The sequence below is a fragment of the Haplochromis burtoni genome, unplaced genomic scaffold, assembly GCF_018398535.1.
Source record: "Haplochromis burtoni strain Fernald_Lab_line unplaced genomic scaffold, NCSU_Asbu1 Contig_191, whole genome shotgun sequence".
Lineage (NCBI taxonomy): Eukaryota > Metazoa > Chordata > Actinopteri > Cichliformes > Cichlidae > Haplochromis > Haplochromis burtoni.
In genome coordinates this window covers 1,195,713-1,213,961 of record NW_024582552.1, presented here as the reverse complement: position 1 = coordinate 1,213,961, position 18,249 = coordinate 1,195,713, and the positions used below count along the sequence as shown (strand labels likewise).

At 41.1% G+C, this 18,249-nt stretch overlaps 1 protein-coding gene across 1 annotated transcript in view; it reads left to right on the top strand.

Moving 5' to 3' along the window:
• Window positions 1-5,474: 5,474 nt before the first annotated feature.
• fbxw7 (F-box and WD repeat domain containing 7) overlaps window positions 5,475-18,249 on the top strand; it is a 29,862-nt gene continuing 17,087 nt past the window's right edge. Inside the window, exons 1-4 of the mRNA XM_042225991.1 lie at window positions 5,475-7,806; window positions 13,054-13,136; window positions 14,654-14,795; window positions 17,735-17,869. Coding sequence (XP_042081925.1) covers window positions 7,768-7,806; window positions 13,054-13,136; window positions 14,654-14,795; window positions 17,735-17,869 — 399 coding nt within the window. The 5' untranslated portion in view covers window positions 5,475-7,767. The remainder of the gene's footprint in view (window positions 7,807-13,053; window positions 13,137-14,653; window positions 14,796-17,734; window positions 17,870-18,249) is intronic.

Genomic DNA, 18,249 nt, shown 5'->3' with positions numbered 1-18,249 from the left:
GTGCTTTGATGCAAAGTCTTTGTGCTGCTGAAAACAAGACGTTATGATGGTGCAGACGTTAATTAATAGTGACAACTCTGTGTCCAACCTAACAACCTTCAGGTCAGTGGCTTAGCATTTTGCTGGCCAATCTTTTTTTGTTTTAGTTTTTTTTTATTTTTTTTAAATGGATTGTAAAAAAGCTTTTATTTTTATATTTTTAAATATGAATGCAAATAATATAAATATATTATATATAAAAATATACAAAATAAAGGGCAAGAACAGGTGCTTGTGATGATGATTTGGGGCTAGGGTTAGCATTGCTGCACCATAGTTGCGAGTTCTACAGCAGTTGATGTCATTAACATGGTGGTAAAGGAGTGATTTAAAAGCTGGTTAAACGACTTGACATGCCAGGTAGAAAATGTATTTGTTTGTCTCACTAATGTGCAGCTCCTGCAGTTACTGAAGTTACAGTAGTTTTTGCTAAAGTGTTAAACAGTTGTATTATTTTTTTCCTTAGAATTTCCCAAGAGAGTGCAGCCTAGGCTACTGTTTTGCTTATATTTTACTTATGCTGTGTCACTGCTATTGCATTGTAATGCTGCTGGTACCTGGTAGCAGTACATTCACACTCGAATAGGTAGCCTGTCATCAATGACAGTAGCTCCTTGTAAAAGGAGGATGGAAAGTGCCCTTCATTTTGTTTGCATCTGGCAGGCAGCAGTATTTATTACTGTAACCACTGATGAAACATTGTTCAGTCGTTTTCTTTTAATGTCATCATAAATCATATAACTCCAAGGCCATATTGCCCACCTGTAATATACACAGTGTGGCTGAATAAAAGGCATGTTTATGGAGCCACAGTGAGTTGGTGTGCATGTGATGTACTAAATGTAATTTCAATCCATTTGGTACTTTTGACCTTTTAAGTAATATGTTACATTCTAGATGTGCTAGAAGAAAAGTTCATCTTCTCGTAACCATCCATATTTTGTTAAAATCAGCATTGCCATCCAGAGAGCCACGCTGCTACCTTGCCTACTAAATCTTGATGCTAAAGCTTAAAAGAAGGGTAAATGTTCATTATTTGTGCTTAATTCACTGGTTATACCAGATGGTTCAATAGCATCCTCTAATCTCTGATCTCTGATCCGCTTAGATAAAGGTTAAATCTCACTTCAGATGTTTCTCATGCACATTTCCTTTTGAAACCTTTTATTTGGAACAGCAAAGAAGCAAATTACTGCTTTGTTGAAGAGATAAAGAGTATGTGTAGACTGTGTTCCAGATGAGATCAGTATCAGAAGAGGGGAAGTACCAAAGCCAGCTTGACGAGCGAGTTTGTGTAGCAAGTTCAGGTCAAGGCAAGCAACCGAGCCACTGTGAGAATGTCCCCCACACAGTTTGCCGCCACTTTCTCAAGCATATTTGGGGATCCTCAGATGACAGGCGGCACAAATTGGCACTCTCCGATTCATCTAGGATAGGAGAGTGATCATTCTGAACGATTAAAGAGGTTTATTCACTCTGTGTAAATGTTGATGCCAGCCCTGGCCAAGTTTCACCTGGCTCATCTCTCACATTTCCATAACATTCTTTCATTTCTCAATGAGATAGGACAGTCCAGGCTGTATCCACATGCAAAACCCACATAGGCCAATCATGGGAAGAGGATTACAAAGAGAGGGCAACAGTAACACTGACCTTTTTCCTGTACAGTTTGCCTTCACAGGTATGCACACACACACACACTTAAGGGCACATTTATTAAGTTATTGGACGGATAAGTTTAATTACTTGAAATGAATGGAGCCAAAAGCTACTTTAAAGCTTTCAAAGCATCCCTAAATAAATGTTGACACTTACCAGCTACCATTATCATCTAGAGATATACCCATATTTTCAGGTGTTTTGGTTTAACATTTAGTTTTTAATTTTGGGATTCTGGTTTTTGTTTTTGTGTTTTTTAAATTCTAAATGTATACAATCTCACCTTTGGTGCTGGACATCTTGCTCAATATACTTCAGTTCATCTCACTGTTGCCTTGTTAACTTTGTAGCTAGATGTACTGACTGTTCATATCCCTTTAATAACTTTTTTTTTAACAAAATCTGCCTAGCAACAACTCCACAAGATTTTGCTCTCCTGCCTCAGACATTTTCTCTCTGCAGCACTCTGTACAGGGAGTGGCAGAGAAACGGGCAGTATCACCTGTGAATGAGCTGTCGGCACATGTGCAGTGTTTTGGTGGTTGTTGGAGGAGACTGTGCCGTGTAAGAAAGACTCTGTCACCCTATTCTCTTGCAGGGATTTTCCATAGTCTCTGCCATAGTCTATAACATGGAGTATGAGTATAATATTTTTCAGACAACAAAACGAGGTAATAAAAATCAGGATCATTAAAAATAAATGCCTCTAATTAAGCTGAAAGACTCGCGTCCTACTCAAACCATGTCAGCAATCACCAATTCCTCCACCCGCTGGCTGAAGCTTGGGATATTCACTGATTGGTACTGACATGCTTTGGGCACTCTGATGATGGCCTCAGGGTTTAGCTATGATGCCTTTGATTGGACAACATAATGACTGAGAGCATCATTAAGTGGCAAAGCGACACAATTTCAGTCATTGATTACTTTGTCTTCATTGCCTGTGCTCCTATAAAATGAACCCTTTGGGAGAACCAATGAAACTGAGTCCATCTAAAGTTATAGAAGCTGTAGTTTGCCAGGGCGTGCATTTTTCTGCGTCTGTCATTTTCAAACTTCAGAACTGTACTTTTGCTTTATTTTATACATGAAAGAGATTAGCTGATAATGCTTTTTCTGGCACTAAAATTACCACAGTTTACACATAGTTAAAATGTGCCAAGTCTCAATTTTAGAAGTTTGAATGGGGGATTTAGAGGAAAATAGAAAAGCAGTATGTGTAGATTTATTATTTCTTATCAGATGTCATTATGTCCCAGATTTTGGGTTATGTTGCCATTCTTTCAGAGATTTGCAGAGCTGTGAATTAAGAAAGGCTACTGGTCAACTCATTTATAAAGTGTGAGCAATTGTTACCCATTTTGGCTTTCAGTCTGCAGATTTCCATCTATTCTGGGTATGTGTTAAGGCCACATTGTCATTTTACCTAAGCACCCACACTAGACCACAATGTTTTCTATGGGGAAATTAGCTGCGTCTGCTATTTCCCTGCAATTGTTTCTGTGGTCAGTGTCAGTTGTACACAAAGGGAGGAGACATTATGGCTGTTGTTTCCAGTAATATTGTTTTATGACAAAACAGGGAGGCTGAACAGAGATCTGGACATCCCAGTTCTGCATGAGATGTAGCACCATTACAGGTTTATCTTTGTAGTTACCTAACGAGAGCAGAAGTGCACAGGAAGTCTGAACTTCTATTGAATAAAAGAATGGCCGCTGTATTCAGGAAGCCTTCCTTTGTGGTGCATGCTTTATCTCTATCTACTTTTTACTGCAAACACCATAGAAAACTATTTTCCTTTTTGTACAAAAATATGAAACTTTTACATGTCTTCTGCTGACCAGGTTATGCTAACTTCATCAACAAGGGAGAAATTCCTCTTTTGGTTCTGTTCATTTGTGAATCCCAAATAAAATGCAGTGTTATTTATGGCCAGTATTTGCTCTTATGTCTTCAGCCTTTATAGTGCATACACATGTGCCTCTGAGGGACAAACACTGGATACTGTCTCTTTGACTGTAATCATTCTCACTTTAGTGTTGGAGCTGTAATATATATTTGTCTTCATGTTCATTGTGATGACCTTTGCCTGTTATTTTCTCAGGGCTCCTCTACTTCTATACATTATAAAATGCTGCATCTGCGTCCACTTCCACTTCCTAAATAATTGCCGATAACTGCAAATACTGACCTCTGTTCTCCATTTATTTTTATTTAAGCCTATTGATGTCACAGGGGAGATGCCTCAGCCTCTTGCTTTAATTTCTTTCTTTTTTTCTTTTTGACCTGAACCCTTCAAACTTGAATGTCTCAGTCGCGTGGGTGGCTGTAGGATATGTTAATTCAACTCCATGCAGATGATGCCATTATTATCCACCACAGAATGCCATGATCCATGATTTCCTTATTCATTAAACCTCCCCCACACGGATTGCATCTGTCCAGTCTGGCATGGGGATCACACTTAACCCATTTGAGGAAAATCTACTGAATGCAGACCCCCTGCTTCTTCTTTTTTTTGTCCAGAGAAGACAATCGCACAATGACATGACCCCATTTAGTGATGCATCGCTGCCCAAGAAGTATTTTCCTCCTTCAAGTTCACCACCTCACATTAAACATTTTCTCAAGAAAGCCCCTTTCTCCTGTAGTTCAGCTTTTTTCCCACCAACATCTGTTGATTGGAAATCGTTCCAGTCACCAATCCTGCAAAACAGCTGTGAGGCTTTACTTATTACTCCTCTAATTAGTCAGTGTTTCACTTATCACAAAGTGCAGCAATTACATTATTGTGACAGCTTCCTAATTAAGGATTATTTTTCTCAAATTTTCTGCTTAATTGTTTGGTTTCTGGTGTACATTTTCAATTTCCTTTTTAAGCCCAAGTTGTACAGATAGTTTGAAAAGTTAAGTTTGAGTCACCAGCAGCCTAACAGCCAGAGATATTTACATATGTACTAAACTTTGTATTTGTATTTGAGAGGCCACAGCTAGAGGGCTTTCATGGCTGTTCCTTAATTCTGTACTTTATGATTAATCTAGTAATTGTTTCAGACTTAAGGCAATGTCTGACATCATTTTAAATGTCAGTATTATGGCCTTGCTTCTAAAATCTGTATATTTTAATGCATATATTAAGTATATACTAATTCAAAGATGATCAAAAACTAGATTGATGGGAAGATCAGACTAGGTAGCCAATCCGAGGATGCTTATCTTACCTGCAGACTTGTACAATATCTGAGGCAATGTGCTAAAAGCTTGGCACCGAAGTTGTCTGTTTATGCACAGTCGAATAACACAGCATTTGCATTTATCCGCAAGCATGCTGTGCTAAAACGAAATTACTATTTTTGTACATCTTCCTCTGTTTAAATATTCCAGCCCTCCCATCAGCAACTGGCTGATGGGAGGCCTGTAACCTGTTTGTCATTTGTTGATTATAATGAACAAGATTTTTAAAATGCAGTTTGCTTTGAGAAGACGACACCTGCTTTGTGCAGGATTTTGGTTTTGATAAGCAGGAGACTGGTATCAGCAGGGAGGGGGCCTGTTAATGCTTTACCAACTGGCAGAAGGAGAGTGACAAAGGAGGCCACGGACCATTCAAAGGCCACCGTGCAACCCTGCTCGCATACCAAGCATTCCAATGTGCTGTGTAAAGGTTGGGCCGGCCGATAGCATCGAGAGAGCCTTTCTCATGGGAGCCACCTTAAACCCACACACACACACACACACACACACACACACACACACACACACAATAACACACACGCACACACACACACACACACACACACAGCTCCTAACCGCTTTGTCTCATGCACCCTGACGTCCACTGATTTGAAATCTTTTGTGTTGGTATTGCTGTGGTGTCCTAGTGTCTGTAATGCTTAGATTAGCCAAGTCCCAGTATACCTTGTATAAAACAATAAATCATGTATCATACAGTACCGGTACCCTTTAGGCACATTACAATGCAAAATAAGCCTCAAGATGTAACTCGGATTGTGCTAGATTTTTACCAGGCATCTCTTCTTTGCCAGCTTTAAAATTCCCACCTGTGCTAGGTCACTCTGTAATTACAGGTGTAAGCCAGGAGAGTCTGAAAGGCTGCCAGATCTCAGTGCACAGTCACCTGTGAATAGAGCCCATCCCATGACCCTTCATTGTCTCCGCAGTTTCGATGATCTGAAGCTGATGTCGTATGAGGTCAAGTGTTGCAAATGTTGGATACCACTTGAAACGAATGGTGTAGTACAAACTCTGCACCGAGTGTCAAAAACCTTTTTGTAGGAGAAAATGTTGAGAAATCGGAAAGGATTGTCGTGTATGACCAGTCATGTTGTCCAAATTACTCAAACAAATGCATTTGAATGTGTTTATCGTGAACGGCTAAGCAGAGGAGCATCATTGGTTTGTTTACTTGGTTCGGTGTTCCAGTGAGCAGAAATCTCACTGGAACATTGAATGTGTTTTGACAGATTATCTTTACCTGCTCAAACTAAAGCTCCCATTTTAAGGTTGTGGATTTTCCCATCTCTAATCATAGTTGTAAAGCTATCAGCAGTACATAGTGTTTGTAACTGGACAGGTGCAGTTGGCTATTATCTGCCATCCTGAAATGCAAATACTGTCCTGCAGGAAGCAGGTGCAGCAGATATAGATCCATTCACATATTGCCTGATTGGTTTTAATGGCTGACTGTTTTCTGTCATGTGATCTGTTGACAGTCATTTTAATGCAGCAGTCCGGTGCAGAAGCCTATATAGAGCCAAAGCACGTGGAAAGAACATGTTAAATTCCTGTAAAAATCCAAATTACTCAATGGCAATACTGGGCATCGGCTTTGGCAGAGGTGTGCGGTCTGAGTGCCTAGTGAGAATTGAACTGTTGCTGGCCAATATTTAGCTAATTTGTTTGTCTTTTATAATGTTTACCTTTGGGTATTACTAATATATCAATCACTTGGGTCACTTCTTCTAGGCAGAAATAGCCAATTAAGCTCTCAACGTTTAGGTTTTCTCACATGACAGTGAAATACATGTTGGATTTGTGCTGGGAGTGGAATAAAACGATAGATTAAAGGAAGCAAGGCAAATTGTCACGGGCCAGCTTTTGCACTTTCTGATATTTTAAAATATTAGAATAACCTAAAAATAGCCAGATCATTCACAGCGCTAATATTTAATAAACAGATATTTTGTTACGTTTAATTTAAAATTAAAAATAAAATAAAAATCCCCATTTTTAGTGATGAGAAGTGAGCGGTGTAGTGAGAGGACTTTGACTTTCCATCAGTGCGTAATAAATGTAATCTTCAGTATAATTTGACGCAGAGGATGGCTCCTGTGTGTTTTTGGAGCTTGCAACAAGTGTGTGTGCGTTTGGCGGGGGGTTCCGCCTTTGATGCGACGAGTGAAGACAAGTCCGTATCCCACCTGGTCTCTGTGTGTGTGCTGCATGTCGCCTGCTACGCATATGTCCCCGGGTGCTCCGCTCGCGGAGGGATGCGCTGCGCACAGTGTTGAATGCTGGACTGCACCATTCCTGTCGTCTCCAGCGGGGAGGCTGTAATCCGATCCCGTTCGTAGGAGCCGTCGTGCAGCCTGCGAAGAGGAAGAGGGCACTGCTCTGTGCTCTGACGCTTCTCTTCCTGCACTCCTCCCCCTTTCTGCCGAGTATCACCCTCTTTCTCCCCCTCATCTGTTCACTCCCTGCTCGGCGGCGCACAAGCCTCCGGAATCGTCGCAGTGCATTGTTCACCCATCGACCTAGCCCCTTCAAGTCGACGTGATACGACGGAGCTTTCCCCCCTCTTTCTTTCTTCTACTTCTTCTTTTTTTTCTTTTCCCCTGCTAATGTCTTTACCGGTGGAATCTACTGCATGCACGCCAGTCCGGTGACGTGCCCGAGCATGTTCACATCAGAGCCAGCGTCGGATTTACCTGAGAGTACACTGCCCTCACACTGTCAGAGCGATCTCGCCGCCGCACACGCAGATTTGGACTTCACCGATTGTCACTGAGAAGCAAAGAAAAAAGGGGGGAAACACACCGGATTACAAGGATGGGGTTCTACGGCACTTTAAAGATGATTTTCTACAAAGTGAGTAGGATTTCTTCTCGTATTATCCGCCGTGTCACCTCCGGCACATCCTCATCTTCTCTCCGTGTGTTTGGCTCGCTCTGTCGCCCACATTATCTTTGACGCGCCTCTCGCGGCAGATCGTACGGCCACTGCGGAGGATGGACAGCATTGTAGCAGACCCCCAGAGATGCCTCTTTAATTGCCCAGGCCGTAATGTTGTGTTAGCGTTGCGTTAAAATCTTTTAATACGCTACTAAGCCGTTTGACGTCCTTTCCGTCATAGTAACTTCGGCTGTGTAAATAAACGCCGCCACCGCCGCGGTTCCGGGTGACATTCATCGCGTTGGTGAATTTGTTGTTGCTTTGGGGGTGCTTAATTCTGCAATCCCCGATAAAAATGTGCTTATAATTAGGCGTTATACACTCCTGAATGGAACGAAGCCCCCATTTTATTTATTTTTTTTAATGTATTTCCCCCCTTACCTCCCATCAGTGTTGGTAAGATGCTCTGCACCTGTACATCAACTGTGGGTCCTCCCTTTCAGACCCTAGTAGGTGCTTAAGCAATTACACATTTTACGTAATACAGCGCTGATGGAGCACCATGTATGCTTAGGTACATTCAGAAATAAGGGCTTCAAGCTCAGACGCCCAGGTTCCCCTGCAGTCCTGCCCAGTTTGCAGGGTTGTTATGATTGTACATTATGCAGCAGTGGCTATCTCCCACTGACCAAAGTAACTGCTTGAGATGCATGCATGCATCAGTCTGCCTGCATTTGCCTGTTGGAGTAGCCAATTCCCTGACACTGTGCACTTGCCTCAGGCTCCAACTACAGATAATGGGTCACTGTGTCAGACAGCATGAGGTAGAATATCCTCAAGGATGTTGGGTGTATTATGCTGGATTGCAGCCATAAAAATCGTCCTCTCTTAGCTGGAAAATGCAGAGTACAAACAAACACGGGAAAACAACAAAAAAAAAGCATGAAAGAGAATTTATAATTCAGACAATGTAAACAAATTCGTTAATCGTGTATAATTTTAAAACGCGGTTCAAAATATCCCTTGGGGTGGGGGATTTTTATCCAGTTAATCCTAATAATTGCACGAGAGTCTTGTTAATAGATGAATAGCGCTTCATTGATTTGAATGTTCATGCTCATTTGTATTCTCCATCCATTTTAAGGATGTACTCATTCTCAGACGTATCAGGATTTTCAAGTCATCCTGCAGAGCGCAAATATATTAGTGCTGCTTGCGGGGCTCGTAGTAGCAGACTCTCATTCTTGAGGATGAATTCAAACCCGTGTTTCTGATTTGATTGCAGTTTTGGTCCTGGAAAAACTCCTTCAACTAGCTCTCAGATCCCAAGCGTTTCTGTGCCTCAAACAATGCTGATTGAAATGAGGAGAAACTCTTTGACGAGTGCTTGAAAACACAATTTGAAAAATGAGAAAAGCCTTTTCTCGTGACTGATGCTGCAGGATGTAGTCGCCGTTAAAATGAATCAACACATTATGTAAGAATGATCGCTGTCTTTAAAATATCATTAACTCTCTGCATATCCATCTGTCGTGCTTTTGGCCAGATAGGGACGTGGGGGTGGGGGGGAAGCCAGAGGAAGGAGGGGGACGGCTGATTGGTGGTGATTTACAAACACTGTGTTCTCTGGTTACCTTTTCCCAGGCTGAAGCTGCAGAACAGGCTGGTTACACATTATTTTTTCATGCCCACATTTAGTTTGAGGTTTTCTTACATGTGTGTGCACACACTCAAAGCCAGCCAGCACTCCCCTCTCTTCTCTCACACTCTGAATCACACACACAAAAAACATACGCGCGCACACACATACACACCCTCTGCATGCATTCACACACCCAGGCTCTCCTTGGCTACTGAACTGCCATTGCAGTGAGATCACCACTTTAGGAACAAGGCAGCCAGGTTTAAGAGCCCAGTCTTAACAATCCTGAATATCTTATAAACCCCTTTTTATACTATTCAGCAATCACACAAGCAAAAAATGTAGACAAAGGAAACACAAGCTATGTACCTGCCTAGCTTGGACTACATTTGCATTCTTGTTGCCAAATTTTCGAGTTTCTTTTCTGTACCTCCCCCTCATGAATTACTTCAGGTTTTTATGGTTCCTCCCTATGAGCTTTCAGCGGCTTCACGCATGAGCTGAGTTGTGAGGAAAGAATCACAAATCATTGGTCAGATCACAGTGTGGTGTCCAGCAGGCACCTTACCTGCAGTGCACATTGATGTGCTAATCATGCGCATGTGTTGTATAAGCTCAGACTTTGGTTGCCTGTCGGAAGTTTCAAGGCACAGAGTCTGTAAAGATTAAAAACTAAGGTAGGAATCCGTATCGATAAGAAGTCCATGGCTGCCGGTGCAGATGTGCTGCCGGTGCAGATGTGCTGCCGGTGCAGATGTGCTGCTCGTTATTCAGCATTTCTCTAGTCGTGGGCAAATGTTACTTCCACATTCTTTTTTTTCTTTCTTTTTTTTTGTGTGTGTCACTGTTCTCAACATTCACATGAGCAACCCTCACATTTAAAACACAGTGAAAACCAACACACACACACACACACACACACACACACACCAAATTATAGTGATAAACAAAAAAACACACATCTTTGAAGAGAAGCATGTAATCATTCCACTGTAGCGCCAGACAGTATGGAGTCAAATGTCCAGTGGTGTTTTCCTGTGTCGCATATGAACTACAATAATACACCAAAAAAAATGCATTGTTTGTGTCAAAGGGGGGAAAAGTTAAATTTACATTTGGTTTCTGGCTTCTACGCATAATCATCCGATTATACAGTCGCAGAAGCGTTCAAGGAGCAAACTTTCAGGTTGTGTGTTTGGAGCACAACAGGCTGGACTGTAACTGTAAACAAACTGTTGCCAAATACCTTTGACCCTAAACTGCTGCGCCACGAGTACTATAATCTTGTGAGAAAATCATTGATGTTAGAACTGCAGTGATGAGTTCAATAGTAGGGTTAGGAGATGGATTGCCGTTTTTACTTCATAAGAAAACAATCACCCCACACCTGTCATTTGTTTCAATTTCAGGGTTTGTTTTGTTTTGTTTTTTTAATACTTTTGGATGGCTGAGTGAACAAAACACACATTAGCATTTGGCTCCGACATCTTTACACCCATCAGATCCCTGACAAATATTCAGGGATGGGTTTTGGATGTGTTTCAGCCACATGCTGAACAAATACCTTTTCAGAAGTTAGAATTTATGACCTTTTAAATGAAGTCTCTTGTGCTTGGCCTTGCAGTTTTTTGTTTAGTTTTTTTTTTTTTCTTCCTTTTTTAAGCATTACCATTCGCCAGTGTTGACCTAACATGACCCCTAACCCTGAGCTGTACCTTGAGATTTTAACAGTACTATAACTCTTAGCTGCTCCGCTTATCTTTCTGGTGCTTCAATTGTCAATACTTTATTGGAGATGACTCAAATTAAGAACAAGATATCGTGCATTAGTATATAATATAACTATTTCCCCCCATAACGACGATGAGTTGACGCCCCAGTTAATATCAATATAGATGTAGTTTGACAACCATTACAATGTGTTACATGTTTTCCAAGGGTAGCTCTAGTAGGCTGTATAGGCAGAGATCACATCACTAACCTCCAACTGAATCCCCTCGCCTGAATGTGATGGATTTCCACTAAATGTTTCGACAGGCTGTTTGTGTTTCTGCCTTTACAAGAAAAAGTTCTGCTGCATTTGTGGCAACAAGCACCATCAGCGAAGTGCGGCCACACTTTTGAGTGTTTGATTCTCCCCACCTTCCTCACAAAGATCAGGGTCTGTGTATGGATGGGTGAGACGGAGCTGCACCCACTCTTTGCGTGCAGGCTCTCAGGAAGATACAGAGAACCCTCTTCTGCATGGGAGCTAGTATGACTGCATCAAGTCTTAGTCAGTAATGCAACTGGTCAGGTAAAATTTATAACATAACTTTTGCACCAATAATATATTTGAAAGCCATACTGATGACAACGGGGCGAGAAAATAATAAGCTTATAAACTGATAATGAAAATACTTGTTTCTTGCAGACTTGATGCATAATTAAAGTGCATTTTGATATATATATATTTTTTTACGTCATACTTTTGCTGATATTACAAAGGAGCTGGGCTACAAGGATAAGGATCGGAAAAGGATTTGGTTTTGAATCCATGGGTTTACTTTTAAATCTACAAAAGCCTTCACTGAAATATGAAATATATTTAAATATTAAAAAGAACAAGGCCAGGCTGTTAGATTGTATATTGTTTTGGCCAGACACTAAAAATCAGTGTTCATTTATTCAGCTAGATTGTTTATTCATGAGGGACTGGAGATGAGATGGTGATCACTTGCATGTGTGTTGAGAAGCCTTGCCAAAGAAAGTGGCAGGCATGGGATGAGGAAAATTGGCTTGCCCGGGCCTCTACACAGGCTCCTTTGTTTGCACGGTAGGGTAGGTGGTAACAGGGACTGGGTGGTGTTGCGTACGTGGAGGTGATGGAGAATAATAAAGAACTGACTTGCTTCTTTTTTTTTCTTTTCCTTCTGAATTATTGGCGCATTTCAAAGAATAAACCCTAATACCTGCTTGAGGAACTTGTTATACTTTGTGGTTATTTTGTGCGTACAGGCATGCTTTATCCTTTGAGTTTGGGTGTGAGTGCGGTTACCTATTATTGCATATTATTGGATTTCTGGTTGCTCAGTTCTCTCAATCAAAATTAAACACAGCACTGAAAAACACCTTTTCTGTGATGTGCCATCTCAGAGTGTATGCTGAGCTGTGTCACGGACAGATTGGTCATGTCTCTGTGCTTTGTTATGGCACATGTTAATTATTGAATCTCCAGCCCATGCATAAAAGTTTAATTTTTTCCATTTGCATAAAGCTTTTGCAAGACTGTGCTGTCTGTATTTTAATATGCAAAAATTCAGACGTTATGCTAACAAAGTCTGTAACTTGCAGGAATAATTTTCTGCTTCCAGCACAGTTTAAAAAAAATAGCTCCCTGACCCGTGTCCCTTCTTGATTTTCTTTTCAAGGGCTAATGTCTTAGAACTAAATTGGTTTAGATTTTGTTTCTAAAAGAAAGTTACCAGAATGGAGTTGAATTTATGTCCAAAAGGTTGCCTCTAGCTTTTAAATACAAAATTTCCCACTTTTGTGCTTTCACTGTTACTAAGGTTTTTGTTTCTCCCCTTGTTCTTCCTCAGATGAAGAGAAAGTTGGACCATGGTCCCGAGGTCCGATCTTTCCCTTCAGGAAAAAAGCCCTGCAAAGGTCCAGAGTATCCGAGGTAAGAGAGCTTTTTCTCTCATAAGGCACCCCAGCTATCCACAGAGACTCATTTTCCGTTGTATTTTTGTTTATCATCTTAGGATCAAAAAGATTATGGTAGAAAATAATAAAGTAAAAATTCTTCCTCCATTGTTTTAATGCTGAACATGTTATAATTGGGACTACCAAGGCAAGCAGTAAAAAATGCCAGGAGGCATAAACAAAGGTTTGCATTGTATATGTGTAAACAGAGGGATGCTCCCTCTTCCATTCTGTCTGCACCATCCAGCCAGCCAGTGGTCCCAGATGTTTCTCTTACCCTGAATATTTAATGCCCGTGTTCACATGTAGCTCCATTAAAATTCAAACTGAACACAGCCACTTAACTGTAAATGTTGCTATGTAACTCGCTCCGTCTCAGCTTCCTCTCCCATTAAAAATGAATCGATAATGAAATCGACCCCCAGCTTCCCATTTTGCTGTCAGCAAGCAGAATGTGAGGCATAGAGGGTGCCCAGTGGATGGCTTCTGCTGCTGCCCTTACATTACAAGGCTACATGGGTACACTTTGAAGTCCTGTGCTGCCTTCCGCATCCAGATACAGCAGGAGACTCTGGGCCTGAATAGAAATATGTGGGACTGTGCACACTTTGAAGTCTGAGTTAGAAATAACACTTGCCATTTTATTAAGTATACATAGCGAGAACAAATGCTCCTCTGCAATAAATCCCGTCTCCGTGAAGGTTGTATTGATCAGTTTTTGTTGAAATGGTTTTAAAGAGGTGTTGATTCATTGTAATGCACATTCTGGAGGTTGTAGCTTGTGCTGCTGAATGGTGATGAATTGCATTGCATTATACAGAGAGGCCTTGTGTTAATCAGTCGGCACTAATTCACTCAGACAAGGTGGATATTTATTTTATTTTATTTTTTAAATTGCAATGCTTTTGTGAAGAGTAACTTTTTCTTACTGCAAATAATTATTTTTTTCTGGAAGTAATTACGATGTGATAAAGATGTAGAGTTGTTGATTAGCTTGAAAATAATAATCATTTTTAAAGTAAATGTCAGTTTAATTGATTTAACCTATGACTTCCCAATAATAACTAAGAACGGATTTAATTAAGAAAATTGCACTAAAGTAAAAAAAATTAAAAATTAAAATTTGCCTGCAAAATAAAAGCTTGGGCTTGATTGCTGTCATAATTGTCAGAGATAACACAAAAGATGAAAGTTGAATGTAAAAAGGTTTCGTTTTGTTTGTTTTTTTTCGTCCATGCCTGATTTGATTTAGCAGAGTTTGCAGCAAAGCTTATTTAAAAAGCCCCTTCATAATGTGCTTCCTGTTATTCTCATTAAGAATATGCTGGGATGTGTAATATTTACATGTGTTTTTCTTAATTGCAGTGACAGCAGTGCTTTTACAGCCTCCACACCCCTACTTAGACTGCAATTTAGTTACGCTATTTGTCTTTAAAGGTCTCATATCAGCATTGGTCTTCAAGATGCTTTGTTTCCTCCCTTTTAAAATTACAGCCCGACGGGAATTGTCCCATGTCCGGCCACACCCACCACATTTGGCCACATCAGAACAGCCAATGGTCAGGGGCAACAGAGACGACGTATCACCTCAATCCAGCCACCCACGGGTCTCCAGGAATGGCTCCGAACATTTCAGGTGAGCGCTCTGGAGTCTTTTTCTTTTTCTTTCTTTTCCCCCACTCTTGGGCGATTCTGAACCCTCGAGGAAAAGCTCATCACAAAGCAGATGTTGCGTCCAATCAATGTTCACTTAGTCTCCGAGATAATTGCTGCCTTGTTGTTGTGGCCCAGCACATTACCATAGGCACTGTAGCGTGGAATTGGGATTAGCCGTACCTGTTCAGACTGAAAAGCAGAGTTATAAGATCACATTAGTCTACTCTACACTTTTTATTTAACCTTTATTTAACCAGGAACTCCCACTGGGATTAAAATCCTTTTAAAGGAAGTCATGGCCTGTGCTTTTCTTCTTCTTTTTTTCCCTCTGCGATCCTCTGAAATGGAGACGTTACTTCAGTGTGAATGTCTTCCATGAGCAAAGTTGGCATAAAAACTTTTGTCCTCTTTTTAGCCACTTAAGTAATTAACTGTCATTTACTCTAGAGACTAGCAAAGACATGATGTAATATTATAGTTTACCCCCTATTTATGGTAAATTTCCTATGTTATCATTGTCTGATGGATACAACCTAATAGAGTCATTTCTTTCATGTTAAACTGAAGCGCTAATGACTTCAAGGAAATAGGATGTCATTTAAACATATTAGCCTGGATTGGGCCTCTCTGATTTTCTATATAATGGGTTGCCATGGATTTCATTACCTAAGAGAGTTTAAACCTATTATCTTTGAACAGCAGGGTGAACCCGTGACACCTTGGTGTTTGTTTTACATATATTAGTCCTCAGGCCAGAACATCAGTCTGCTCTCTTTAATCGTACAGCTGAAGCTACAGGGGGATAAACCTCAAGTTCACATTCTGTACATTCCCCAGTCCAGTCCAAGCCTGCATGTAGCTCCCGTTAGTGAGAAACACCTCTTACATACGTGCACCATCACCGACACCTCGCATATCACATCCCAGGATTAGTTGGAGATTTTTAGAAATGGGCTTATTTCTCCTTTTTGTCGAGTTAAATGAGGAATCTGCTGCCACTCGTGTCTTTAGATGAAATGTAAAGATACAACAAGTGGCTACTTACATTAGCTTTGCAGAAAGAGTGGCAACAAAGGGAAACTCTTAAGATGACTGTGTTAAAGGTAACAAAATCCACCTAATGTCTAAAGCTTATTCATTAGCATATCTCCGTTGTTTAATTTGTACTCGAGCAGAAGTGTAAAAACAATGGGCCTCAGTCTTAATTGTCATTGTCATTAGAACTGGTGTAAAAGATCACATGATTGCCTCTTTAGTCTTTATAGCTTGTAGACATCCTCCTTGTTGTAATCTGTTTTGTTCGCAGTTGTTGTTTTTTAAAGAAAGTTTAGTTTGAGGGGCTGTATGAGAAGCTTGGACTGTTTTTTGAGTCGTCCGGGGGTTTGTGTTGCCCAGGTCTGGTCTACGGACACTTTGTCAAGCTTAAATTAGAAAAAAGCATCTTTGAAAAACACTGCAGGCTGTAGTTTGAAAGTTTACTGGACAAAAAGGTTCTCAGCACTGGTTGGGAACTGTGGAGCTCTGGTGTTCAGGTTTCTGTGGGAGTGCAAATTATCAGTTGTGAAAACACATAAGTAGCTGTTGCACAGCCCCCTCCCTCCCTCTGTCAGGGAGGGGGTCTCTTAACTGCCTGATTAGCTTTAGAACCAACACCTCTGGCTAAAGCTTTTAGCTGCCAAATTACAGGTGGTTTGCGTATGCCAGATTTTCCACCCTGCCTCGTAGCCTGTAATCATTGTCTGGATTTCAGTGCTCCACAGAGGGGAAAACAACTATGACTGTGGGGTCCAACATACGGTTAGAGAGCTGCTCAGCAGTAACTGAATGTTCAAGCAGAAGAAATAAGCATGCTGACTACTAATAATGGTCTTGATGGAGTCTAGTTCCTCGTATTCACATTTTCCACTGCTGGAAATATGCAGGTGCCTCGAGCAATCCGGTGCTGCAGTGGAGGGCACGTAGGGAACATTAAGGTGTCAGGCATCCTGCACAAGGAAGGATGCTTCCAAGGCGCTCCAATCCAAGTTCAGACTTGGAAGAAAAACTTACACAAGAACACGTAGGCGTCATTCTGTTCCCACAATGCCCCAATGCTGTTTTCAATTTGTGCTACTTGTGGATGTATACGAAATATGCTGCTGATGGTGTTAAATTAGTCCACTGCCAGGTGGTTTAGAGCAACCAGACAAAGAAAAAGGCACACAATTCAGAGGAACAGACCGAAATAAGAGCAGGGAAGGTACCTGTAATCTTTGTAAAAGTAGCAGGGACAGTTATTGTGGTTGGATAAATAAAAGCAAAGTTCATAAAATCACTTTAAAGTCATATTATTTTAACATAAACCTTCGGTTCCTCTGGGTAATCTCTTAACTTGCCTCATAGCTTTGGCTGCAAAGAAATGTTTTTACAAGTGGGTCACTGTTTTCTTTCCTCATGCACACAATCCTGTATTTAAATTGAAGGAAGAAAAAGCTTTGCATCTGTTTTATGGGAAACCAAATGCATTCAACACATTCATTAGGCTTCAAGGTAAATTACAAGAAAACTCCATAAAGCTCCTCTTTTTTTATGTTGCTGCAAAGTCATCAAATCCTGCTAGAAGCTCTGTAAACCCTAGATTTAAAATTAACTTCTTGTCATACATATTTTTCCCAAGCATAATACATAATGTAGCGGCGAGGGAGAAAGTTTTGATCTAAAATAACATTACATTTTGCTGTGATGTTCTGTACATGACTGACACCATTGCACCTCTGGTGTTTTCTACTAAATTGGCCTCTTTTTCCCATTGACCCAGGCTTCGACTTTGAAAAAGCCACATTTAATGGTTCCCGTCTTCAAAGTAAAGTCATTTGAATAATTTCAATTTTCTCTCTCTTTGCGTGTGCGTGTGCGTGTGTGTGTGTGTGTGTCTTCCAGAGCTGGACTGGCCCAGAGAAGCTGCTGGCGCTGGATGAGCTGATTGACAGCTGTGAGCCCACACAAGTGAAGCATATGATGCAGGTGATCGAGCCGCAGTTTCAGCGAGACTTCATCTCCCTGCTGCCCAAAGAAGTGAGTTCCCCTCAAGCGCCTCGCCCCCTCTGCCTCAGCTTCCTGTGTATTCTGACCTGAACTCCCACAAGAAGCTTTTATATTTGTTCTCGAATGAACGCACCTCAAAAAGACACAAGGCAGTCGTCTCAGCCTTGATCGTCCGTCGGTCTTCCCTCGCATCATTTTAGGGCATCCATAGTGGGTGTCTTGTTTTTTGCTCTACATCATAACTGACAAAACAAACAATGTAAAGTGGCACGCTGATAATGTGACATAGGGGATTCTTAACAAATCAGCCTCAATTTGCTGAAGCTTGTGTAGCAGATCAGAGACTTCACACCTTGTCTGGCAGGTGTCAGGATTGAGGGTGGGTGGGGGTAGCGTGGAGAGTGAGGCAA